The following is a 26,494-nucleotide window of genomic DNA, read 5'->3' as shown; positions in this document are numbered from 1 at the left end:
CCAGATGATAGTGGAAAATGGCCTAGCTAGTCAGTCCATTACACTCTTTTTAGAAAAATCACACAAAATTAACAAGTACAGTTTGTTACCCTGTGTTAATACACCAGAGACTTAACAAGCAGCCAACAACTCAGTCTTCTTTCTCTTAACTCCTAGGTAAGAACATCAAAGAACTACACTGGCCCAAAATACTAGAATGAGTTCTTGATTTGCATTTAAAATTACTGAGTTCAAAAACAAACTCCAAGATATTTTGAGAGTCACTTCTTGAAAGTGTTAGGTCTAGAAGGCTGTTAGCTATCACCTATACAATTCCATCTACGTAAGATGAAGAAACTAAGGACCAAAGAGGGCAAATGGATCACTCAAGGTTACTATATCGCTAGTTAATGGCAGAATAGGAACCCAGGTTTCCTGAGCCTTTTTTTCCTCCATTTGCCTCTCATTTTCTAAAGTAACCTTTTCTTTTGAATTAGGTAATATTTATTTGGATAGGAGTTAGAGAATCAAGGTGTACTGGTCAGAATGATGGCCCCCCAAGATATATACATGTCCTAATCTCTCGAACATGTGAATATTACCTCACATGGCAAATGATATGATTAAAAGATGTGAAAGGAGAAATTTATCCTGAATTATCTGGGTGAACCTTAAATGCAATCACATGTATTCCTATGAGAGGCAAAAGGAATTTTGAGACCAATACACAGAGGAGAGGAGAATGTGAAGACAGAGCAGAGAGAGATGAGGCAACGAGATGAGGCTCATGACCACCAGAAGCTGAAAGAGGCAAGGAAGGGACTCTCCCCTAGAACCTCCAGACGGGGGTCAACACCTTAATTACAGACTTCTGGCCTCCAGAATTGTGAGAGAATAAATTCCTGTTGTTTGCTGCCACCAAGTTTGTGATAATTTGTTACAGCAGCCACAGAAACTAATAAATGGAGAAAATAAAATTTTGAAAATCATAAACTAAACATATATAAAACCGATTACTGACTCAAAAAGAATTGTGCTTCATGTGACCCAAAGACTGCCCGAAACCTCCAATCCCTCATTTCAAAGGGAAAAATAAGGCAATCACAGGATTTAATTTACCCAAAAAATACCGGTAAATATGAGAAGACATACTCAGAAAGGTTTAATATTTACATTGCTGCTAAGAACAGTGTAGGTTTCCCCCAAACACGCTAGCTGGTAGAGCTCCTGGGCAGACTAAACACAGGCAACAGTTGTCACTGTGGGTGTTCTGCCAACACAAGTGTAAAGTTGTCATCAGAAATGAGTATGTGACTTCAAGAGGCTTACAGAAATCCAACAAATCTGCGTCTCGGACTCTGCACAAGCCAACTCTTCTCAGGATGACCTGGACTCCTTCCCATTAGTACAATGATCAGCTAAAGCCATCTTCTATAAGAAAGGAAGAAAAATCAAAGTTTATTTTTTTGGGGGGGAGAGGGGAGATGATTGCCCAGAGTCCAAGTTCATAAATAACAATGTGTAAAGAATAGCCATACTGAGACAGTTACAAGTGAGATCTCACACCATAATTTACTACTTTTAAAATTAATATCCACAGCACACAAGTTTAGGCCCAATTTCATATAAGGTGAATGGGAATAAAAATAGACCAAGTAAAAGACAAAAAAGGAAAGAAATGCTTTACCAGGGGTTGTTAAATGGACTATTCTAATAAGATATATAAATCATGCTATGTGGTTAAATAAAATATCTCAATAAAAGCTAAAAATACTAGTCTTCCTCAGAAACCTTTGTACCCTGGATACCTTTCTTTTCTAGAGCTGTAAGGGCTCTAAAAATTATCAAAACTTTCCTAGACATAAAAATTCAGTCACTTCAGAGGTATGTTTTTTCTCTTTCCTCAATCATAGAAGCTTTCTAGTGATTGGTTTTTAGGGAAGATGTGTTATTTTCCCTTTTAGGTTTGGCTGCAATAACATGCCTCTAAGGCCTAAGCACAGGTGCTTGACATTTAATTTTTGTAACACAAGCTCAACATTTTGGCTTGCTAACAACCAATCCAGGTCCCCCAAAGGTAAGAAAAAAAAGTTTAAAGTGAGAACTTTCAATGAAAAATTACGCACCAAAATTTCCCCACCAGAGAAATGTTCACCAGACCTACTAATTATAACATTGTCAGATAATTCACAATAAAACAAGCAATTTTTGATTGCACACCACAGTAAACCAACAACTCTATGTTCAAATCCTGAAACTTTCAAATGAAAATATATCAAAGACATCGAATACGGGGTTCACAGATTAATTTTATAAATCCAAGTAGCTGGGGCTAGAGATGGGAGGAATCCATGCCTAGAGTAATTAATCTAAGGTGGCATAATTTGGTTACCTATTCTAAAGATCAGTTGTTTTCCTTTTTTCTCTAAACCAGGGGTCTGCAACCCCTGGGCTGCAGACCGGTACTGGTCCACTGCCTATTAGAAACTGGGCTACACAGCAGGAGATGAGCAGGGGGACAATGAGCGAAGCTTCACCCGTATTTGCAGGGGCTAGCATCACAGCCTCAGCCTCACCTCCGATCATCAGACATTAGATTCTCATAGCACGGGTCCCTAGTGCCAAAAAGGTTGGGGACCGCTGCTCTAAACTGTGGATCTGTGAACAGCTGTGAAATTGGTTCGGCAGAAAATGACTTGCATTTTTAAGAAAATGAAATAGTGTACTGTAGATGCAAACTTATCAACAGTGCTTTGCAGTATTTATTTATATAGTGAAACTTGTTTCAATGTGTATACAAGTCAGGATAAAATGTATTTCTTGTGCAGGGTCAAGGTCAAAAAAAGTTTGAGACACTGAACCAAAAGAATACCAGTAAAGGAAAGGAGCTTAAGTCAGGTGAAATTTAAAAAGTTTCTGAGCCAAGTCTACCTTCTTAAAAAACATATGTGCCATTATTTTAGGAAGCCAAACAAACATAAGATGCAATCAAACATGTTTAAATTGCAAGAAATAGTAAAAACCTTGATGAAATTTTCCTTTTATCCAATGGAACAAGAATCACACTATATTTGAAGAGATAATCATTAAGATTTAGTGATCCATTTAACAAAAGCCACTTCTTAAACACTTCACCCATCTTCTCCCTCTATCTAATTTCCAACTGGTAAAAGATTCTGACAAGATAATCAACTCTAAAAACTGTCAGTTTAAATCAGTGTTTTTCAACTGAGGGAGATTTTGCTCCACAACACTCTCCTAGGACATCTGGCATTGTCTGGAAACATTTTGATTGTCATAGATTGGGGTAGGGGGAGGTGAGATGCATTTATCCTGCCAGAAATGTCAATAGTGCTGAGGTTGGGAAACCTTGTAGATCAAGACTATTCATTTCAAACCTATATCCCTTTAGTTATTACAAACTAACAGTTACATTATTAGCATACCTACAAATTAGTTTACAACCAAATATGAAATAGGTTTGTCCTTTTCCAAATGCCAGAGAACTATCTCCTCTGTTCATTAGAAGCTCAGCTAAAAGCACCTATAATTTATGTCAGAAAAGTCTAATCATAAGAGTACTTCATATGTAGTTGAATTTACTATAGTATTTAAGCATTTATCCTTTGACCATAAATAAACCAATAAACAGAACAGTACATATTCTGATACAGCCAAAATGTAAATGTCTGTACTTTACTAAAAATCTTGGAATACGCAGAATGGGCATTACCAACAGGAGATGGACTGCATATAAAATAAACACTTTGAAGAAAGTAAAACCAAAAGGCAATGGAATAATCCAGGTGATAGATGAGCCCTCCTGTCCCCATCACCCTAAAAATAACCTTCCTTAAGCAGCTTCCTTCTTACCCAAATTCAGACATCCCCAAAGGAATAGCTGAAAGAGGGGCTCAGAAACTGTTTAACGGTGTAAAGGAAGAGATATACATGGTGGGAAAAGTTCCTCAAAGAAGAGACTACGATAAAGGTATTGGGAACATGGATAATGCCTGTAAAGTACTTAGCATGATGCCTAGCAGGTACTAAGCACTCACAAAGGTACCTTGTTTTTATTTACACTTCTATACCAAGAACCACCTTAGTTCGTGTAAAAACAGCACTTTTTAAAGGTGTAACGAGAATGGCAGTGAGAAGTACGTGATTATTAAAGGAAACACAAAAATCCATTGATTTTTAATTTAATTTTAATTATAAATTATCATCCATGCAGATTTAAACATTAGAGATTCAATCTGTCCCGATCTCACCACTATATGCCTAATAGTAATTCACTTGGGTATGTAGCTTTCCAAAACTTTTTGTATGGATTTAAAAATATCAAGTTATCCGTGGAAACATGGATTATTACGTAGATTTTTCCCGGGCGCCTTTCTAGAGATTTATCCTATTCGTCCTAACATTTCAACTCAGTCTTCCTAAAAAGAAACTAGTTCTCAAAGGCAAAAGTTCTTCCTTGCTCCCCCCAAAACCTATAGTGGATGTTGACATGTACCGAAGTGGGGGGGGTAATGCCAACTCGCGGTATACATAAGCAAACGTATAGTTTCCCTATAAGAGAGGCTTATGGGATGGAGGCCTAAAAGCTTCGTTACAGAAGTCACTGTGGATAAAATATCCACCTTGACGCACCATCACAGGTATTGAATCCCCTTCCTCATCATCCCAATATTTAAGGACCTCCGTCTTTTTGGAGCGCTGACTGGATGATCTGGCCAAGTACTCTCCGTAGGTTCGCTCCAGATTTGGTCCATCCATTTAACCGCTCAACTCCCGCATTCCCCATTGGAGTCAAAGCGGCCTCTTGGCGGAGCCCGACCTACCGCGCGCTTCGGGCTCATTGGCTCGGTGAGACGCTGCTCAGGAGGGGAAAACCCGCCTCTGATGGTCCAAGGACCGATCAGTCGGCACCTAAAAGGAGACCCAATTGGCCTATACACTCGCCAGTCAAACTATTCGGCTGCAAAGCTCCACAGAACCTACAGAGATTAAAACATCCCGCCCCTGTTCTCCCATTGGTTGGCCGGACCCACTGCTCCCCCCTTCACTAGCCCCCCCACCCCGCGGTCCATTCATTTCGCACAATAACGGGCCCAACTGGAGTCGGTTCAAGACCTCGTGTAGGTAGGCAAGACTATCCGCCACTTACCCAGGATCGAGACCGATCACTCACACCAATGTCTTGCCTGTTCCTCTGCGGTGAGGCCGGACCGCAAGGCACCTCTGCCACCGCCTTCTGCGCAACGCCAACCGCCCGCCAAAACGGATCCTTCCCTGCGCCTGCGCGACCAATCCTGGGACCAGACCCTTTCTCCGCCCACTACGGCTGCGCAAAACGGGCCACGACTCCCGCCACTACGCAGGCGCTGTAGGTTCGCCGCTGTCTCCCGCCCGCCATTTCACGTGCTCCAAGAGGCAAGCGGAACTTCTTAATGCGCCTGCGCAAACTCGCCATTTTACTACACATGCGCTCGGTGAGCAGTTGTTGCAAAATATAAAATTGTCACATTTTATTTTTTAACACATTGTATTAACCATGCTTTGACAACCGAGTAGCATGTAATATTCGGGGCGTGGAAGGTTAAAAAGTTATTTAAATACCTTAGGTACACTCAAATATGAATGATTGGTAGGCTAGCCAATCGCACTAGTTATAATTACTCGGAAACCAATGGACCCCAAGGGGTGGAGACTGCGTAGAACGCCCAAACGGATGACGTTAATCAGTAATGCGGCACCACAGACCAATAGTAGCATGAAGATATTTTAAATGTCCAATCAGAGTAAATCAGGGGCGGAGCCTACCAATGCCGTCAGCGAGGAGGCGGGATAAAAGAGCGAGGCCGAAGGTAGGCTGGCAGATACGTTCGTTAGATCACTCCTTTCTGTCGGTGGACGCCGCAGAGTAAGCATCGTTAAAGTTGCCCCACCAGCAGTCATGTCTAAGTCAGAGGTAAGATGCTCTCCAACTTCATTTTCTTCCTCGCCCATTCCTGAGTTCGGTAGGATGCAGCCTGGGTTGGCTACTTAAACCAGCCCATTCTGTAGTTCTTCGATCGCTGCCGGGGCCTACCGCTCCCAAAGTTCGGGTCGCCATTTTGTCCTCGTTGCCATGAGGCCGCCGCCCTGCAACCTTTAATTATCACTCCGGGCTCGGTCCTCGTGGTAAAACTCTTAGGCACATTAAATCGTTTTTTTTGCCTTGTCTAAGTGGGCGAGTTTCTTAAAAAGTAGCTGTAATTCCTTATTGGCGGTGGACCCCTCCCGCCCAGGCCTTTTGTTGCGCTTGCGTCGGAGAGAAAAGGGACGCATGCGCTCGCAGTTTTTCAGCTCCCAACATGCCTCCCCAAAGGGGGAAAGCACGTGGCTTGTAGCGGCTCGAAAAAACTAAGTGATTGGTATCTTGCTGTCGAATTTTACTTTCCTTAACTGGAAAATGTTTTGCCCTATAGGTCCACTTAACGCTTTTCTCCCTTTTCTATTCTTTAGTCTCCCAAAGAGCCCGAACAGCTGCGGAAGCTCTTCATCGGAGGTTTGAGCTTTGAAACAACCGATGAGAGTCTGAGGAGCCATTTTGAGCAATGGGGAACGCTCACAGATTGTGTGGTAAGACTTGAAAGAAACAAAAGAGCAATAAGCTAGTTAATTTCTTTAGCTTTTTTTTTGCTGTAGTTCCTGTCTGAATGCATGTGAAGATTGTTGACTAGATTATATTGGAAATAGACAAGAGTGTGGCTTTAACTGACTAAAAAGTTCACTCTTACTACATAGATTTAATTTAGATGAGTAAGAGGAAACTTAAGGACTTTGTATAAAGTAAAGGGCTAATACAGAGTTTTTTGTTAAACTTATTCAAGGTAGAAATGACAATCGCTTTGGGGGGTCTTAGTTTGCATTTAACGAATTACTATCTTAGGTGATGAGGGATCCAAACACCAAGCGCTCCAGAGGCTTTGGGTTTGTCACTTATGCCACTGTGGAGGAGGTGGATGCAGCCATGAATGCAAGGCCACATAAAGTAGATGGAAGAGTTGTGGAACCAAAGAGGGCTGTCTCAAGAGAAGTAAGTGATTTTTTTCCCCCAGTAATCATTTAGAAGTGTGTCACTAGGTAGACTTTACATCCAAAAATGTTAATAAGTTTTAATCTTGAGGTGAATTTGCTATTATAAATAACAATTGAGTTTTTCTTGTTAGGATTCTCAGAGACCTGGTGCCCACTTAACTGTGAAAAAGATTTTTGTTGGTGGTATTAAAGAAGACACTGAAGAACATCACCTAAGAGATTATTTTGAACAGTATGGGAAAATTGAAGTGATTGAAATCATGACTGACCGAGGCAGTGGCAAAAAGAGAGGCTTTGCTTTTGTAACCTTTGATGATCATGATTCTGTAGACAAGATTGTCAGTGAGTATCAGATGATGGGCATTTGCTAAGGATTTTGAATTCTGCATTTTATTCTAAATCTTGACTCTCCTTTTTAACTTCGGGATTTTTTAGTTCAGAAATACCATACTGTGAATGGCCACAACTGTGAAGTAAGGAAAGCCCTATCTAAACAAGAGATGGCTAGTGCTTCATCCAGCCAAAGAGGTGGGTTTGTTGCTTTTTAATTAAACCTTAAAGGTAACTGAACAATTCCAGTCTATATGGTTTAACACTTAAAATTTTTTGTGAAGGTCGAAGTGGTTCTGGAAACTTCGGTGGTGGTCGTGGAGGTGGTTTTGGTGGGAATGACAACTTTGGTCGTGGAGGAAACTTCAGTGGTCGAGGTATGTGTGGTTATAATTTACTGTTAGTATTATTTACAATAGTAATATTGTAAATTAGGTGCTCCAGGCGATTTACCCCTTTTGGCAACTTGTGGCAGCATGTAGCTACAGGCCGACATTTCCAGTTACATTTTATCCAAATGTAGTTCTGGTATTTCTTCTACCTAGGAGTTAAAATCTGGTATGGAAATCATTTTTGCAGTACAGGAACTGCTCCCTAAAGTTTAAACTTAAAAGGCTATAATTACATGCAATCCATGTACTTGAAACCTGCTTTAATTTAAAACTCCACTGTCTTCCCAGGTGGCTTTGGTGGCAGCCGTGGTGGTGGAGGATATGGTGGCAGTGGGGATGGCTATAATGGATTTGGTAATGATGGTAAGTTTAGTGGAGAGTGGTTTTGTGGGTTTTTTGTTTGTTTGTTTTTTGTAGGAGTGTACAGGTGAAAAGTTTTCAGCAACCTATAGAATAGGTTAGCAGAGACTAAAATTTTAGTGCATGACAAGCTAAACTCTGATCATAACAGCATGATGTGAGCAGGCTGTTACCCGTTGCGCTTAAACATATTTTGATTGTTGAATACTTTTGTCTTATTGAGAAGAATTGTATTCTTGTAGGTGGTTATGGAGGAGGCGGCCCTGGTTACTCTGGAGGAAGCAGAGGCTATGGAAGTGGTGGACAGGGTTATGGAAACCAGGGCAGTGGCTATGGCGGGAGTGGCAGCTATGACAGCTATAACAACGGAGCAGGCGGAGGCGGCTTTGGCGGTGGTAGTGGTAGGTATCCAGTGATCCAGGTACTTGGTGCAGTAGCTAGATTAGTCTTGTAGAATTCGTATCCATGTGGGGATTTGATGCTCTTAAAGCATTATGTGGTGCAGTGCATGGTGTTCTTTTTTAATGGGCTTGCTATGCTACCTCCTCCTAGCTTTAAGCTGGGGCCGCCTCACTCCCAAATAGATGAGTATAAGTGGATAGGGGCATCTTCAACTGGAATTAGATTAGCTTCTAGTAGCATTTAGTATCTTAACTTCTTTAGGACCATAGGCACTTAGTTGATGTATCCAGCATGTGTTTGCAGTGCCCCCAGATGGGTAAAGGCCTTCAAGGCAAAAGAGTATATTCTATTGTCATGGTGAGTTGGGTAAAATTTTCTTAAATACTGGATTATTTAACTGAGTGCCTTGCCTAGAAAAGATGAAGCACAGAGGTAAACATTGGAGCTACCAGTTTGGGAGGAAGGCAGGCAGATCATGCAACCTTTTTTTTTTTTTCCACTCTGAATACTAAATAGAATTCAGAATTATCTTTCACAAGTAACAGTTAAAGGAATTTTTTCCATTCCTAGGAAGCAATTTTGGAGGGGGCGGAAGCTACAATGATTTTGGCAACTACAACAATCAATCTTCAAATTTTGGACCCATGAAAGGAGGAAATTTTGGAGGCAGAAGCTCTGGCCCCTATGGTGGTGGCGGCCAGTACTTTGCCAAACCACGAAATCAAGGTATAGTGTGTGTATTGTATTAGAGGCCTAACTACCTATAAGTAGTACTGTTTAAAAAAATATTTAAATGGCTGGTAACTTGTAATCAGATTGGAAATAAGTCAATTAAAACACTCTATTTAGACTATTGATTCAAATACAAAACATTACTACAGAAACTTCAGAAGTTTAAAAGAGTAAATTTTATTCTTAGGTGGCTATGGTGGTTCCAGCAGCAGCAGTAGCTATGGCAGTGGCAGAAGGTTTTAATTACTACCAGGTAAGTGAACATCTTTTTGTGTTTTGACTTAATTTTTATAATTGATAACCCAGTAACCCTAATGTAGCTGAGCAGTGCAACATAGTTAACGTTATAACTGCAGTAATATTGTGGATATTAAGTTAATATTCAGATCAGCAAATTTGTGGGAAACAACTTGCTATTGGATTGTAGCCTTGAGTCTTAATATGTTTAGATTAACAACTTTATTCCATATTGTTCAACAGGAAACAAAGCTTAGCAGGAGAGGAGAGCCAGAGAAGTGACAGGGAAGCTACAGGTTACAACAGATTTGTGAACTCAGCCAAGCACAGTGGTGGCAGGGCCTAGCTGCTACAAAGAAGACATGTTTTAGACAATACTCATGTGTACATGGGCAAAAAAACTCGAGGACTGTATTTGTGACTAATTGTATAACAGGTTATTTTAGTTTCTGTTCTGTGGAAAGTGTAAAGCATTCCAACAAAGGGTTTTAATGTAGATTTTTTTTTTGCACCCATGCTGTTGATTGCTAAATGTAATAGTCTGATCATGACGCTGAATAAATGTGTCTTTTTTTAAATGTGCTGTGTAAAGTTAGTCTACTCTGAAGCCATCTTGGTTAATTACCCCAACAGTGTGAAGTTAGATTTCCTTCAGGGTGATGCCAGGTTCCATTTGAAATTTATTTGCAACCTGCTTGGGCACAGAAGCCATTGTCTTCAGAAACCTTGCTTGGTGTAGTTGAATTGACAGTTACTGTGTTGTGACCTGGAGTTCACCATTAAAAGGGTCACCCAAGCAGTCATGGAATTTATTTGGTAATTAATGATTGTTGGCACATCCTATGCAATATATCTAAATTGAATTATGGTACCAGAAAATTATAGATGGGAATGAAGCTTGTGTATCATCCATTATCATGTGTAATCAATAAACGATTTAATATTCTCTTGAATGGAATGACAACTGTATGGATTTGGGACTGGCAGAGCTTTGGACTTTCCCGACCCACTACCCCTGATATGTTCAATGCTTCTATCACAATTCAAGTTCAAAACTCTGCCAGAGAATAGAAACTAGCTGCTGGCTAATGCCACCCTGTAAATCCACAGATTAGAATTATTTGGGAGACCTTTTTAAACATCAATGAGAATTTAACTCCTGACACACAAACAGGTTTACATTAAAGGAAAACTGCAGTGTATTTTGTTCTGGCTGGGTGGGTCTTCATAGAGGTTTATAGCTTAAGCACACTAGTTTCCTAGTTTGGAGATTAAAATTATGGAGATGTCAAGGAGCCATACTTCTTTAAAACTTGCTAACTGCAGTTTTCCTTTAAACATGGCACAAGACCACACGATCATCCTAAAATGTTAATTGTATAGAAAATGATTTCAAACCTTTAACAGTTAATATCCGATCATTGTTGTTTTGTACATAGGTTCTTTTAAGCCCTCCTTTTGATACCCTGAATCTCAGTGCCATTGTACCTACTAGTAGCATAGAGATTTGTTTATCACTAGGACTGTGTATTCCATCCCATGGGTGTGTCGCTTGGAAGTTTGGGGAGGGGAGGGTGGGAGAAGGGTGGCTGGGTGGTGGAGGTGGGTGGGAAAGCATGGATGATACAGTTCCATGGGTTTGATATTGGCTGAGTTTGCAATGGCAGGTGGAACCTTAACTATTGAGGGAGTTTGCAGATACCTCAGGATTCCTGACAATGCCTTTAAAGATCCAGGAGAGATGTTCAGCTTCTAGGAACTGCTAGCAAGTATAGCGCGAATGGCTTCGAGCTCAGACACTCTACAGCTGAGAGTAGACACTTGTGGTATGTGGAGTACAGATAAGCCAGGGGCAGGCCACGGCACGCTCCATGAAAGCTAGGAGGGAGTGAAGTTTCAGTGACCATCGCAAGGAAGGAGGCAGACAAGAGTAAGGCACACCTGACTCTTAGGACTAGCAGTCAGAACCAGGAGGAAAGGTTTTTTTGCTATGCTGGTAGGTAAGAACAGATTTTACTTACATCCATATAGTTATCTCAATATCCAGTTTTGTTATATTTTCCTTAATATATTGAGCCAAAACTAGTCCAGTTAAGCTGAACTTGGTTTTTCTGGAGACGAATTGTTTTAAATCAACACCCTAATCTTGGTGGCTCCTAATTAATTGAAGGAAGTGAGCACTTTAAATATCTCTATTGTGATATATTTTTGTCCTTTATTTTTTATTTCTTACCTTCCTTTGACCCATTTCCTTAAAACAATGGCTCAAAGTAATGCATTAGAATCTTCCCCAAAGTGGAGGTGGGAGGGTTGGGTGGGTGGACCATTAATGGAGGGTGGGAGGTTAACCTGAGATGGGACTTGTTCTCAGAAAAAAGCTACTTCTAAAGGTTGTTTGCTTTTCTAGGGAGGAGTCAGCTTCTACAGGCTTCAGGCTTATCAGCTCTTAAAAAAACAGAAACTTATTCGTCCAAATTCATGGCTAAAAGGTAAGTTTTATAAATAAAGTAATAGTCAATAAAAGTGCTTTGGTATTGCCAAAGAGAATGGTAGTCTCTCAGAAGCCCCCCACCCACCCAAAAAAATCATAATCTGGTCTAATAGGAAAACAGCCAGCAAAAAGTTTTAAAGCAGCTGGATTCCCAGTAAAGAATGGATGTGATTTTCACTTGCTTATGTAAATACTTTATAATTTTTTTTCTTTTGCAGGAACATCCTTATGAGGACAACCTTTATCTGAGCCACTGTGTACTTCATTTTCACTGCCATGCAGTTTTTATTTAGCCATTTTGCGGCTTGAATTAATCATTCAATTTTCTGAATGAACATTTTAAATAAAATGTTTTTAACTTGATTCTATTTATTTTTCTTCCTTTGTGATATTTATAGTAAATAACTTCATTCTGTACATTCTTTACCATTTCAAGTTTTGAGAATAATAGATATTATTAGGTAATATAGATAATTACATGCCAGGTGTCTGGTAAACCAAGAGACTAGTGGAATCAATCTAAAGGGACAAAGTCTTAGGATTAGGTAGTACTGCAATTTGAAGCTAGCAGTTTATATAAATGCTTTAACCACAGGTTGGCACTCAGGGTGGATTGTTGGAACTGATTCTAATACGATGTATTGGTATGTTTTAAGTTTATTCCATGGGCACCATCATTTACTGAAATCCAAGAGAAACTGGCTCTGCAGGAACAAACCTTGACCTAGTTAACTTGGTCATAACCTTTTTCTAGCACTCCTAGTGAAAGAAAAATTAGAAAAGCTAGAGCCACCACTGAGCTGACTTTCCAAGTGGATCTAGGTTTATATCTCTTGTGAAATTCTAGAGGGGCATAGTGGATCTCATCTTTGGTGAACAAGTATGTATTGGCCAGCTATCTGAAGCTTCAAAAAACGGAGCTACAGGGGTAAGAATTATATATGGAAGTGGGGAGAAAGTTGCTTAAAGGGAGTGAACCTAATAAAAGACTTAAGAACTACAACTTTTAAATGCCCTAGATCTTCAAGGATCTAAGAGCACGGGAAGGCCCAAAGCAAGAATTGCATAGTGTCTAACAGACAGGGAGTTAGAAAATTTAACGGAAATGCATATTGTATAGAAAATTTAACGGAAATGCATATTGTACTCCACTGTGGAGCAGGATTTACCCAGACCTGGGTATGAAATCCCCTGAAACTTTGGCGTCCAATCAAATTCATTCTAATCAAGAGCTGCTCAATGGTTCTTCTGAGAGCTCTGGCACATCAGGCCCCAGGCCAAGGGAGTCCAATAGAAGTGGGCATAGGGGGGAATAGAAAAAGCCCATGAGCATTCTAGGCTTTTCCGTGTTCCAAAGATTGAGAACCTTAAACTTCAGGGACCTTGCACCAGAGGATCTAGCCAGCTTTGGCAGCAACCCCAACTCTATAAATAGGAGCCCACCAGAGAGAGTGAGGTTCCCCAGATCATTCATGGCCCCTGGCTCTGAAAAGGAAGATGAAAATGTTAGATTTCCACACTGCCGGAGCCCGAATTTCGTGTGTACCACTGTTACACAGAGCTGTAGGAGAAATGAGCTTGGCAGGATTCCCTCCCCACCAAGCAATGAACTCTGGGGAGAGCACAGCCACATCACCGTCCCTGGAGAAGGAAGACACAATGGAAGGCTATTTCTGTAGAATGCTTTATAAACCAAAGCTCAAACAAGAAGTAGAGGTTGGAGACCTGGGAAGCTGAATCACAGGAGATTCCAGCCCTCCCTTCACATACTTGCTTCAAGGCAAGCAAGCCTCACTTAACACAGCTTGGACCTTCCAAATGCCAGGTTTCCCACTGTTGTCCCCTTTTGAGCCTCAGGGTTGGGAAGTACCTTTATCAGAAGGGAATGAAGGAAATCTCCATCACCGGCCCCACCCCTTTGGACCAGCTCAGTCTGTGGCCTCCACCTTGGTCCCCCGGGGCACCAGGAAGATGGCTCCATCAGCAGCCTGTTGCAGTGCATACTCTTCAGGGGAGTAGTTGTTGCCAGCTTCATCCCGCAGATGCTGGAAAATGTCACGGTATAGCTCAGTCAGCTGTTGGCGCATGACCTCCAGGGTCCGGTCTGCCTCCCCTCGGGCCCGGAGAAGCCGCTCTCGCTCACTGCCCAGTCGCTCCAATTCCCGTTCCAGCTGCACAATGGTCTCCAGCTTTCTCTTGCGACAGTTCTGAGCAGCCACCTTATTCTTGCCCCGCCGTCGAATGTCCCGGACTAGTGCCAGCTGGCTCTCCGTCAGCGGATACCGTGCCAATAGCTCATTAAAGTCATCTACCGGCAAGTTGACAATCTTGTCCGTAGGGAACGGGATCTTCATGGCTAGGGCCCTACGCTCGTCCCTACTCCCTGCCTCTCCCCGTGCAGTGGACTTGGCCCGCACAGGACCCAAGGAGGGCTCTAAGGCTAAAGGGGTCTCTGCTGGTGGCAAAGCATAGTTGGGGTGGGCCAAGGAGTTGGGCATAAGAGAATAGGGGTACTCCACCGGGTACATCTCTACATACTCATTGCGCCGCCGACCAGCTTCTGTGCCCTCTAACTCAAGAGATTCAGCGTCACTATAGTTGAGGGATAATCCTGAGTCAGATTCTGGGTCTTCTTGGGGCTTGGGTGGCCCTGATGGCAGCCCAATGTCCAGAAGGGCTAAGGGGTCTGGAAGGGGCTCACTGAGCAGACCCGAGAGGGTCAGTGGCTTGGAGACTGGTATGGCCACGTTGCCATAGGAATATGGGGAGTCTTGGACATGAGATGAAGGTGCTGGGAGCTCATAAGGTGGTGGAGGAAGGGGAAAGCTGGCATCTGGGTGGATTGAGCAGGGACAATAAGTTGGGGGTTGAGGGGGCCCAGGGTATGGGGCTGGTGCTGGGGGCTCAAATGATGGCTCACTTGGAGCATTAAGGCCCTGCAAGAAAAGACATAAAGAGCACTGGATACAGGCTGAGGAAGAGAACCAGCTCTGTCTCAGGACCGACCTGGGTCCTTCTAAAAGACCAAGTGATATAGTAACAAGGGAACAGAATGATGCTAAAAATCACTGAAAGCTTCTTGTAAAGTTGTGATGCAGCTATTCAAAGAAGGCAGCTTAAACAGGAATGGAGCCACTGAGGTCAGACTTCGGAAAGGACTAACGTGACAACAATTACGGAATCGCCTCCTCCTCAGAACAAGTTCTTACTAGGTTGAAGTGGCTCATGTTTCTTTATTTCCTTCAGGAAGAATAGGAGTTTTATTCAAGATGACCCCTCAGAACCCTTACCAGCTGCGGTTGTCTAGGGTCCAAGGGGCAAGTTCAGAGCCTGGGCATGATTTGGGTGCCCAGCAGAGGGAGCTGCTGTGTGGAAGCAGGGCTTAGGGCAGATCATGAGGGCCCAGGCATGGCAGCAGAGAAGAGAAAGGAGACAGGCACAGCTAGGGGGTTAAGGGGCCTTGGGGAGCCTGCACAAGCTCTACCCTCTACTTTGCAGTCCCTCTGTCTCTGCCCAGGTGCAGAGAGGAGAGAACATGCTAGAAACAGGGCCTCCAACCCACGTTGGGGAGCCACTCTGCTCCAACTCAGCTGGGGACAAAGGCATCATTGTTAGGCCAACAGACACCCCTTTGTACAACTAGCAGGAGAAGACCCCGGCATAGTCTGACCGCCCCCCTTCCTGAGGCCCCTGAACTAGTGCTCAACTACCTGAGGGAAAGGGGCCCGGCAGCTGAGGGTAGTGGGGAAGGGAATGAAGGAAGAAGATGGGCAGGATTGGAGGAGAGGGAGGTCAGAAGGGGAAACGGTGAGAAAAAGAAGGCAGGGCAGGAGGTGGAGTAGAGAGATGTAAGCAGAGTGGCTGCTGAGAGAGTTTATACCTCCAAGCAGATCCTCCCTTCCCCACCACTCCTATCCCCTGCTCTTCCACACCCTCTTTCCCCTTAATGTTCTCCTCTTCCAACCAGATCTCCCTCCAACTCTGGCCCTTCCTTTTCCAGTGCCCGGAACATTTCCAACTTGAGACCCTGAGCCCTCCTTGCTCCTGCCCCCTGCCTCAGACTCTGTTAGACTCCCTACTTCTCAGCTCTTCCCTTCCCCTGCCCCCAATCCTACTCACCTGCAACTCAGTGATGGACATGATCTCTTGCCAAGTCAGTTCCATCTCGCCCAGCTCTGGAGTGGGCAACTGTGTCACCCTGTTCCTGCTCTGCTGGGGAGGACACGGGGGCATCCTACTGGGCCAGGGCCTGGTCCAGGGTCCCCCAAAGCCCAAATGGCCCCAGCAACCTGTGTCAAAGGAGAAATAGGGGTTAGGGCCTCTCTTGCTAGGGGTGAGCAATTTCGTCCTGCCTCCATGAAGAGGCCCCTTTCAACCTCACCTGAGAGAAGAGACCTTATCCCCTCCCACTCATGCTGGACTCATCAACCAACTTCTTAAGCTAGAAAGGCTTCCTCTGCAGTGCTATCTCTACTTCACATGCTATGGCCGTAGTTAGTTCCTTTGGGAACACAGTAGACCTTTACCTTGTTTTCAGACAAGATGCCTTCTCTTTCCCCTACTTCTTTCTCCCCAAAACTATATCACTGGCTGGGGCAGAAGTCACATCTTCTGGGGAGGGGGAGGTTCTCCCCTCATTTTCTGGGACAACATCAGTGATTACTCTACTTTCCTCTTCTGTTTTCAGTTTTAGGATCTTAGCCTTTTCTTCCCAAGATGAGAATGCGTGCTTGGGCATCCCAAGGAGTGTGTTGTGGAAAGAGTCAAGCAGACGGCCCCTCCCCTTCTCTGAGATATGGCCCAGGCCTGGTGGCTGATAGCAGCCTTGCCCTCTTCTTCTATCCTGGCCCTGGGCTCCCCTGCCTGGGCCAGATAAGAGGTTTATCAGCAGCAGGCAGCAAAGGAGGAATGGTCTCTGGAGACACTGGACCTCTGCCTTGTGTCCCCGCAGGGTCATGTTGGCCAAACTCCAACCTACACAGCCAAGGATCTTTCCTCTTCAAAGGTAATATAACAACTGTAACAAAGACTTATTAAGCTTGTCAAGAACTGTGCTGGTGTTTTACAAGCATTAGTTTATGAGGTTCATTTTCACAAAGATCCTATAAGGTCCATTCAGAAATTGAGACCCAAGCTGGTAAATAGCAGAGTCAGGCCTAGAACCTCTATTGGCTTATATATAGCCTTCCAGGCACCTTCTCATCCATACTCCAAGCCTCTATTGGTAGTCTATATTATCGGTTCTTTCTGCGGAATCTCAATCTCTATTCTCCTCTTCTGAGAAATATCTCTTTAGAGTCTTGAATATATATTCCTCTTCAGACCCTTTTCTTTTGATCTGGACTCTAGCCGAAGGTTTGCCACAAAGCAGCAGTGTGATGTTGGGCAAGTCATCACACTTCTTTGATCCTCTGTTTCCTCATTTGTAAAACCAGGGAGTTGGACAAGTTGAACTTGGAGGTCCCTTTCTGTTCAGACAGTTCAACTTTCTCTGTAAAACCTCACCCCTGCCTTCATCTTCTCCTCTCTGTCAGCCTCTCTCCTCATCCTATCTCCCCATTCCCTGACACCCTTCTCTCCCTATATCTTTTCTCTCTGGCTTTGGCAAGAAATGTCAAGTAGATTTGGCAGGGACCCCCTGATCTCAGGGCCAAAGCTATACCCAACTCTTGCCATGTAAGGAAAGGCAGACAGGCTAGGGGTGAGGAAAACTTACAGAAAAACAGAGATTAAGACTGAATGACCTCAAATTGCATGACTTTAGATCACCACAAGGATGGCCTATCACAGCCATTTAACATGGAGTCTATTCTTTGACTTACCACAAAATTAGTGATAATTGCAAATTATCCTTTTGAACAAGGATTTCCCCTAGGCTCTGCTCCTACCCTCTTGTTCTAGTGCCATCCCCAGAGCTGAGAGTTGGTATAGGCACAGGCTCTTGGCCAATGGGCAGAGTGGGTGGGGTGTTTATGTCTGTCCAGGATGCCATTTCAACACCGGAACCCCACCCTCCCCCACCCAGGTTCTGGAGGAAATTGCCCAAAGGCAAAGTGAATGGAGAAGGGGTTTAGGGGGCAGGGGCAATGACTCTTGCTTCACAGTCCTTCACACACACACACCTACCCCCACCCTCTGTCTCTCATATCTTCCTGGATCTGACTCTTAGGTGTAGTACAAAGATCCTGCCCTAGGAGGCAGAATACCATGTTCTCTGGTCTTCCAGGTGCATGACCCTTGGCAAATCGCTTTACATTCAGTCTTTTCCACTTAATGGAGACAGGACTGAAGTATCTCCTTGCGAGGGACAGTAGATTGTGTCTAGCTCAGGCAGTCACAAACTTTATTGTGTAGCACATTTGCCCAGGACACAGAATCCTGAACACCATCCCAGACCTACTGAACTGAATTCACAGATGCAGGTACATAGCTATCAGCATTTTAACAAGTGCCAGAGGCCCACTCCACCTTGAGAAATACTAGACTAGTCCAACCATATAAATTTATGGGGGAAAAAAACAGTGACAGAAAGGAGCCCAGTAAGTGATCTCCAGGCTTCTCCTAGCTTCAAACACTTGACCCAGTCAAGCCTGGGTTCTTGGCTGCCCCAGTCTCTGTGACTAGATATCAGCCTCTTTTCATAAAGACCAGAAGCTCAACCTCCCCCTCACTGTAGGAAAGGGAAATGAGAATCCAGAATGGGAGCAGAGGGGAGGCAAGATGTTGAGGAAGGAGGAGTTGAAAAGGACCTCTGGATCAGCTCCAACCAGCTTTTGAATACACTGGCAAGTTTGCACCAGGCCAAAGGGGAGGAGTATATTTTTCCCTCGACATTCAGGGATGAGTCAATGGTCTATATAACATGCAAAGCCCCTCTGGGGTCTTAGGAGCCTACCTTTCTGAGGACTGGCAGCCAGTAGTACAGATCAGGGAGGAGGGCATAGTCCGAATTTGATCAAAAAGAACATCACAGAGGGTGCAGAAACTAGAGAGATACTGAGAAAGTATAACAGGCCTCCCTGTGTCCCCTTTCTTTTATAATAATCAGTTCCCACTTTCCAGTTTAGGCCACACTTTGCGGTCACACAGCCATCTTACTCCCCATCATTGTGCATCAGGTAGGACTGGAGCCACCTCTATAATCTACCTTCTTTGCTTTCATCCTGATGGGCCTACTCAAAAAGAGCTTATCACAATCCCTGAGTACTCACAGAATAACATGGGGCTTTATGCTTAAAGATACAGGATGAGGACTATTTGGGGAGGGATGCTGGGGACAGGAAGGCATTTGGCTTCAACTGCTAGCCCAGGGCTCTAACCACCTTGACAAAGAGGGAGGGTGCTTGCCCCTGGGACCCCTGTTCTGAGGCTTATTACACAACTCCACCTTCCCAGGTGTCAACAGAGGCAATGAAAGGATAGCGAGAGATCAGTGAAACCTGGGGTGTAGAGTGGCAGTGGCAACTTAGCAACCTATTTAGAAAGATTTGGAAGAATCCCCAAAGAGGAAGAGAAACACAGAGGTGAGAGAAACAAAGGGAATGGAGGAAAGGGGGAGAGAGAGAGATTAATTTGACCAAAGTGAGATTCAACCTCCTGGGCGCATACATAACTCAAACAGGTATATGGGAACAAGGGAGAGAGGGACAAGTTTCTGCCTTTCTGTTACTCGGTTCCCTAGACCCCAAACTCCAGTCCCTTGGGAGCTAATGACTAGAAAGTCCCAGCCCCCACCCCTATTTTCTTCCACTGCTTTCCAGCCCCAACCCTCCCTGCTGCCAAGATCTCTAGTTGGAAGGAACTACACTGGAGATGGGATGCCTTCCCCTCCCTTCTAGTTCCAGCTGATCTCTACTGCCCAGAGAAGAGAAGGGGCAAAGGAAAGCAAGAACTCAGCTACCCCTACCCACACCATCCCATCCTGTTGCAACAATACTTCTCAGTGATCCAGACATCCAGTGTCACCAATTCCTCAGCTTCTCTGAACCTTCCCAGCTGGCTGGACAGGGCAGCATGATGGAATGGAGAGGAGAAAGGATGATACTATATACCTAAAAGTCTACTGGCTTCCCCAGAGCAGCCAGCCTGCTGAAGGGTTACTCAGGGTCACTCCCCATCCCCTCAGGGAACCACTGTCCGATCCCCACCCACAACCTTTCACCCCCAAGACTCCCGGAGCTCTTCAGAAGCCAACTAGGTCTTCTCCCAGAAGAGTTCCCAAAGATGTCAAATTCCTAAACCAGGGGCAGCCTGGGAAGGTCTGAGATCTCCTAGGAATATGTGGAAAGTTGGCTATTTTCTCCCTCTGCCTCCTCCACCTCCCCAGCTTGGATCCCACTGGAATCTCCCTTCCACCCCACCCCTCAGGCACCTGTGGCAGGGTCCAAGCAGGGTGTGGAGAGAGATGAGGCTCCGGGTGCTGTCTCTGGGGAGGCCGGGCCTGGGCTGACACCTCCTGGGTGAGGATCCCTGCTACCTCTGAGAACCGGGAAAGGCCATGCCCCGCCCCCAGGCCATGGCTGATGGCTGAGTGTGGAAGTTCAGGCTGAGCACTGAGACCTCTGGGGCGGTGCACTAGCCTCCTCTCTGAAGCTCTCGGCCTGAGTTCTCCGTCCTTCCTCCAACCCTCCCCTTTCTCCGTGGCCCTCCTCTCCTCCTGCCCCTTCTGGCCAAGAGAGGAAACTTGAGCCTGGTGTGGTTTCTGCCCACACCCCGCCCCCACTCTGCTCCCGGCCAGCGGGGGCACACATGGCTCCAAGCCTCTCCCAGCCCTCCTTTTGAGCCCAGGAGTCCAGTCGGGTCTGTGTTTCTCCCATGCAGATGATGAATTCCAAAGTGATGGTCCACTCCAAAGTGACCTCTAAACTTTATACAAGCTGTGACCTCCTTCCCTCTGCCCTCTTGACTCTCCTAGGAACAGGGAAACTGAGTCATAGCAAGGTGGTGAAGGGCAGCTGAAGAAAAGGACCAGGTGTCTAGTGTCCCAGCTGTGTAGGTAGGTGGGCATTTAGGACACTGCTTTTACTTAAGGAAAGCCTGGGTTCTGGGGAAGAGGTAAAGGAGCTATTTTGGGGAGGAGGGGCAGCCGGCTGCTTTGATGTGTCCTTTCACCTGTAGCCTTCTCCCCTCCCCCTGCAGCCTCAGATGTCCTAGGACAAAGGCCTCTTTCTTGGCCAGGTTTGTTGTCAGTAGGTGAGGGGAGTTGGGGGGGCGACCAGCAAGGACATTATTCACCTCCCTTAAAGGGGACCCCAGGTGCCCTCTGTCCTCATTTCTTCCAGGCAAGGCACCTCAGCCACATGGCAGCCACGTACCCTGGACGGGCCAGGACATATGTGTGGAATAACAGGTCTATCTCCAGCACCACAGCAGCTTTGTGTCAGGCCAACGAAGTACCCCCAAAAGTCATTCGTTCATCCCTCCAACACACAACCCAAGGCCCAGGCCAAACAGATCTCTCTCAAGACTAAAAAAAAAAAGAATCTGGCTTCCTCCTAGCTTGTCGTGCCTTTTAGCACTAAGGAAAGTCCTTCCTATGTCTAGCTTCAGTCCTTACAGCTGCAGCTTACACTTCTCTATTTTTAATTCTTACAGTGTTCAAGTTAAATTGGAAACAGTTAAAGACTGAGGAGGCAGATGCCGTTCCAAGGCAGCATTCTCTGATAGAATTGAAAATATTCTGTCCTAGTTGATAAAGAATAGCTGCTGGGGGTCCGCCAAGTGTTCCCCACAATGACACCAATACATCAACCACCCCAGTTCTCTCTCAGGATCCCCCACAACCCAGCAACACAGCTAAGCAACTCAAGAGGCAATGTAACACCACCTCTTTACCACCTCCCCACAGTCTGTGTGTGTATGGGATCGATCAAAGCCCATGCTAAACCCATGGTTAAATGTTTTGAATTTCATCCCTATCCCAGGAGATTATGATTCTACATGCGTGATCTCTGTGAACGAGAGGTGACCCATGACTTTATTGCATGTTACATATGGGTTCAGAATCTCTTGATGATGAGAGTCATCATCTGGGTCACATGAATCTGGGTCACAAACATGCACCTTCAAATACAGGCCTCTTACTTGCATACTTATTTGGCCATTTCAGAGGGAATGAGGGGTGGTGATAGTCACACTCATGGCTGATTAAATAATGATATCAGGTTACAGCTAGTCAACAAACATTTATTGAATGAAAACTACCAGTTCAGGACACTGTTTGTGGCATTACAGATACAACTATGGATAACACAATCCTGGTCATTCATTCATTCATTCATTCAACAAATATTTATTGAGTGTCAACTATGTTTTATACTTTGGAAACTCAAAAGTGAATAAGACATAGTCTATGTCCTCATTCATAGTCTAGTCAGGGAATCAATTACACTAATAAAGGTCTATATAAAGTGCTATGAAGCTGAATTTCTGCCTAGTGAAATTCAGAGAAGGCTTCATAGAGGGGGTGGCAATTGAGTTGGACTGTGAAGAATGAAAGGGGCTAGATTATAAAGTGTCTTGAAAGTCAAAGTAGAGAGGTTGTATTTTATCCTGTAAGCAATAGGTATTCATAGAACTGTTTGAAGCAGTTTACTACGTATAAGGGGGACAGACATGATCATGTAGGCTGAGCTAAGTGAACAGGCGGCCTTCACTTAGGCAACTAGCCAGGCAGAGTTGTCTCTCCCACCTCATCCCAACTCCTTTCCTATAAAAAGAGGTTCTATAAAAAAACCACTACTGCATTTCCCAGGCTGTGTCCTGCCTCCAGCCACCCTTTACAGCTCTTGGGGTGAGAATGGTTCCTTTAGCCCCCTTCTCTCAGATTCTTCATGCCCAGAGGCAACACCCTTTGACCTTAAGTCTCCTTTGTTTGATGTTATGGGGGATTAGGAGCCCGAATGGGTTGAATAGTGCCCGTGGCTTGGTAAGGTAGAATATCTAAGATTTTTCCTATCCCCCCAAGATTTTCCCACTTCAGCAAAGGTAGCAGAGATAGAATTTAGAGAAAAATGTGGCTACATATCTTTACTATTATACCATTCTCCATCCATGCTGTTCACTCACTCCAAAAAGACTGACTTGTTGGCACCCCTGCTCAATCCACCCCAGCCCTCACCCTAAAGTGTGTGCACACCACCACTAGCATCAGGTCAAGCCACAAGCAATGTTGCCAAACACCCCACTGCACTGGGTTATGCAACCAGCTTCCCGAGTAGGGCAGGGCTGGTAGAGGTGGAACTAGGGGAGGGCCATGGGTCCCAGAGGGAGCTGGCTGCCTTGCCTGCTTGCCTGCTGGTCTGACCACAGTGGCCCCAGGGGGTGGGAGCAGAGCTGGCCCTTTATCAGTGCCCTCCAGGGTTGCACCCGCCACCCCCTGGCTTCCTCTCTCAACAGACGGAAAGGGGAGGCAGCCACAGGGGGCAAGGGGAGGGCTGGGCGTTATCCTAGGCAGCAGAGCCTGGCGGTTACCCCGGATGGTTGGGGGAAGGTTGTGGAGGGGCTCTGGGATCAGGGCATAATGAGGCCCCTCTTACTATAGTAAGGGGGGGCATATAAAGTGAGGCCCAGATGGTGGAGCCAGACCCTCTAAGCCATTCACTGTTTTTCTCTTGTGTTCTACTTTGGGTAAGAATAGGATAGAAAAATCCTTAAGAATGTTCCTTTCCACAGATAAGAATTCTTAGAGGATTGACTCAGGAGTTGAGGGGGCACTGAACCCCACTCTCAGGCCAGAAGCGCTTTCTGCTTTCAAGGCTCTCAGGATTTGGTAGAACTGAGGTTCCCAGACCCTGGCATCTAAGAGTTATGCCTTGCTAGCAGAGCCTGGCACTAAACTCTAAACAGATAAAGGGTGATAGATGAGTCCAGAATAGCCTAGAAGAAACAACCCTTGGGGCTTAATTCTAAATCTAGAGAAAAGTAGGTTGCATGGTATATAGTAGAATGAGGAAGAAACTGATTTTGAATCTTAAGATCTGAGTTTGAGTTGCCTGCATTTACTGGTTATGTGGCTTTGGGAAAACCCAATTTTTCTGAGCTTTATTTCCTCACCTGAAAAATGGAGATAATGATGATAATACCTATTTAGGGGAATTGTTGGGAAAATAAAATAAGAAAGTGACTCAGCTATTATTAGGAGATGGAAGCTTAGAAACCCGGAGACCAGAGTGCCTCAGGAGCTTAAGAAACTGAGAGCAGTTATCTGGAAGCCAGATTCTGGTAGAGAGGTGCTTGAGACAGAACTAAAATAAAGCCAGTGGGCAGCCTGACCCTGGGAGAGAACCAGTGCTAGGATGCAGCAGTGCTGGGGGGCTGTGTGTGTGTGTGTGTCGGGGGAGTGGCTAGACTTCCAAGAACTAGCCTTCAGGCTGGCTCTCCCACCCCAGCAATATTGGGCGGGGTCAGTTTTAGCCACACAATGGGCATAGTGCCAGTCTTTATGGGCTTCAGTCACCTTCCAGGAACCCCAGAACCCCTACCCCCACCCTATCCTGTTGCAATCCTCTGCAGTGGGCGGAGCTGCCTAGGAAGTCCCACCCTCTGCTCCTTGGAAGATAGAAAGCCAGATGCCTAGTTTTTCCTCCTTTTCACAGTCATCCTGCTTATTCCAGCCTACTATCTTTGCTCCTGATGCTGCCTTCCACCAGAATGCTCTCCTTGGCCCTATCTACCAACCTGAGGCCTTATGGGGAAGAAGAGAAATCTGGGTTTCAGTCTCAGCTCAACACTTAGTGGTGTGGATTTGGGCAAATTTTTTAACTTCCTTGAGTTTCAGTTTCCCCTTGGTAAATGGGGAAAACAGAGCTTCCAACACAGGTTGCTGTGAGGGATCAGATGAGACAATGTACATACAGGGCTTACACAGGAAATATGTTCATGTTGGTTCTCTTCTTCTAATCCACTCTCTAAGGCCCAGTTCAGCTCAGCTTCTATCTCTGCAACATTTTTGCTGGCTACTTCAGATATCGTACACATGTATTTGTTGTCTAACTCCTTTTGCAATTATTATATGTACCAGATAATTAATAACCTTATTTATATATTTTATTTTCAAATTGAACCTTATGGTTTTGTATCTTATTATATGATTCTGTAATAGTGATAGTATAAACTGTATCGTACAAAACTTGTCTCAGATACCACAGTATAATGGTTAAGAGCATGAATTTTAGAGTCAGAAATCCCTGCACTCAAATCTTAGCTCTGACAGTCACTTCAAGATCTCAAGCAAATTATTTAATATCTCAGAGCCTATTTTTACCCATCTGTAATTTGGGGGTAATAATACTACTTATCTTACATGTTATTGTGAGAAGTAAATGGATGTGTATGTTTAATTCAGTGATTCAGGGCCTGGAATATAGTAAGCACTGTTAAATGGCTCATATGTGGCACATATAATATTATTAAATAATTAAATATTAAATATATTACATTAAATTATTAATAAATAAATTTCTTATTAGGAGAAATTGCATTTTATGTTTTGTCTTTTTTGTGTATACCTCACGGTATCTAGTTCTGAGTACATTATACTATCACTCAACAAATATTTCTAGAGTACTTAGCAAATTTCTAAATTTGAAGAATACCAAGGTAATTAAGGAGTGATCCTTTCCTTTTGGCACTCACAGTCTAATGGTGCAGGCACATGTATAAAAAGATAAATGGATGTGGCCAGTGATGTGAGAATGTATAAATTAAGTTTTAGGGGAACAAAGAAAAAGAGCAACTGTCTCAGGGAAGGCCTCAGAGAAGACGTAACCTTTCAACTAGTCTTGAAAAGATGGAAGAATCTGAATTTTCTAGAGAAAAAAATAGGGGACAGAATTCTGGGCAAAAGAAACAATGTATGTAAATGTTGTGGGAGGAAAGTTTATAAAGGTTTCATCAGGTATAGTGTATGAGAGCCCCAGGGTTGTAAAAGGAGGCTTGAGTGGAAGTTTTCCACAGTTTCCTGAGACGGAATGATAGGTTGTGGTGACCAGGTATAGGGCCCACTCCCTGCCAGGAATCTAGTTGTCTATCAAAGTTCTCAGATAGCCCTCTCCCTCCAAGGACCCTTGGATAGGTGGGGCTGACCCACCCTGGGAATACTCAGAGAGTTTTACTGAGGTGCTTCCAGTCTCCATGAGTGACTATCTTGGCCAAAACGGACAAGGAGGGGGCATCCTGGGGTTCTCTTCACTGTGGTGAGCCTCGGCCTCTTTGATTCCCCAAGTCTCATGTATGGCACATGGACACTCAGGGTGAACATCACCTAATTTTGTCAGTGCCTCTGGGTCCCTTCCCAAAAAAGCTCTTCCCAATAAGTCTGTCTCCACACCAGGGCCTCACACTCTCCCTGTTGGCAGTTCTTGTCTGCGTTCTCTCTGGTTGCAGCTGAAACTGTGTTCATACCCTGCTTGCTGCTGCCTCTGGCCATGTTTTCCCCAAAGAGATCACTTGCCAGAGCATGAGACACCCATGAGGAAGAAGGTAT

At 44.5% G+C, this 26,494-nt stretch overlaps 3 protein-coding genes across 5 annotated transcripts in view; 1 reads left to right on the top strand and 2 right to left on the bottom strand.

Annotated features, from left to right (window-relative positions):
- The window catches only part of CBX5 (chromobox 5), a 33,168-nt gene extending 27,865 nt beyond the window's left edge, over positions 1-5,303 (bottom strand). The window contains exons 1-2 of one of the 2 annotated variants that reach the window (XM_006904495.3): positions 5,150-5,302; positions 1,309-1,410 (exon numbers count right to left, since the gene is read on the bottom strand). The gene's annotated coding sequence lies outside the window, so the exon portion shown is untranslated. Of the gene's footprint in view, positions 1-1,308; positions 1,411-5,149 lie in introns of both variants that reach the window. The other variant, XM_006904496.3, reaches the window with a different exon arrangement.
- Positions 5,304-5,799: 496 nt separating this feature from the next.
- Positions 5,800-10,476, top strand: HNRNPA1 (heterogeneous nuclear ribonucleoprotein A1). 2 transcript variants are annotated; one of them, XM_006904492.3, is made up of 11 exons: positions 5,800-5,953; positions 6,490-6,606; positions 6,917-7,063; positions 7,197-7,407; positions 7,501-7,593; positions 7,680-7,772; positions 8,076-8,150; positions 8,390-8,548; positions 9,120-9,275; positions 9,469-9,534; positions 9,762-10,476. In XM_006904492.3, the coding sequence occupies exons 1-10, from the start codon at positions 5,939-5,941 to the stop codon at positions 9,522-9,524; spliced, it is 1,122 nt and encodes a 373-aa protein (XP_006904554.1). In that variant the 5' UTR covers positions 5,800-5,938; the 3' UTR covers positions 9,525-9,534; positions 9,762-10,476. The 2 variants fall into 2 exon arrangements, with proteins under 2 accessions (XP_006904554.1, XP_006904556.1); XM_006904494.3 differs by lacking the exon at positions 8,390-8,548.
- Positions 10,477-12,229: 1,753 nt separating this feature from the next.
- NFE2 (nuclear factor, erythroid 2) lies at positions 12,230-16,292 on the bottom strand. Its single transcript, XM_006904491.2, has 2 exons — positions 16,129-16,292; positions 12,230-14,945 (listed from the first exon to the last, which is right to left on the bottom strand). Exons 1-2 carry the CDS (start codon positions 16,240-16,242, stop codon positions 13,938-13,940), a joined length of 1,122 nt encoding a protein of 373 aa, XP_006904553.1. The 5' UTR covers positions 16,243-16,292; the 3' UTR covers positions 12,230-13,937.
- Between the last annotated feature and the right edge of the window lie 10,202 nt (positions 16,293-26,494).

The sequence above is a fragment of the Pteropus alecto genome, unplaced genomic scaffold (assembly GCF_000325575.1).
Source record: "Pteropus alecto unplaced genomic scaffold, ASM32557v1 scaffold220, whole genome shotgun sequence".
Lineage (NCBI taxonomy): Eukaryota > Metazoa > Chordata > Mammalia > Chiroptera > Pteropodidae > Pteropus > Pteropus alecto.
Note: the sequence above shows the minus strand (reverse complement) of the source record. Positions and strands in the feature narration are given on the sequence as shown.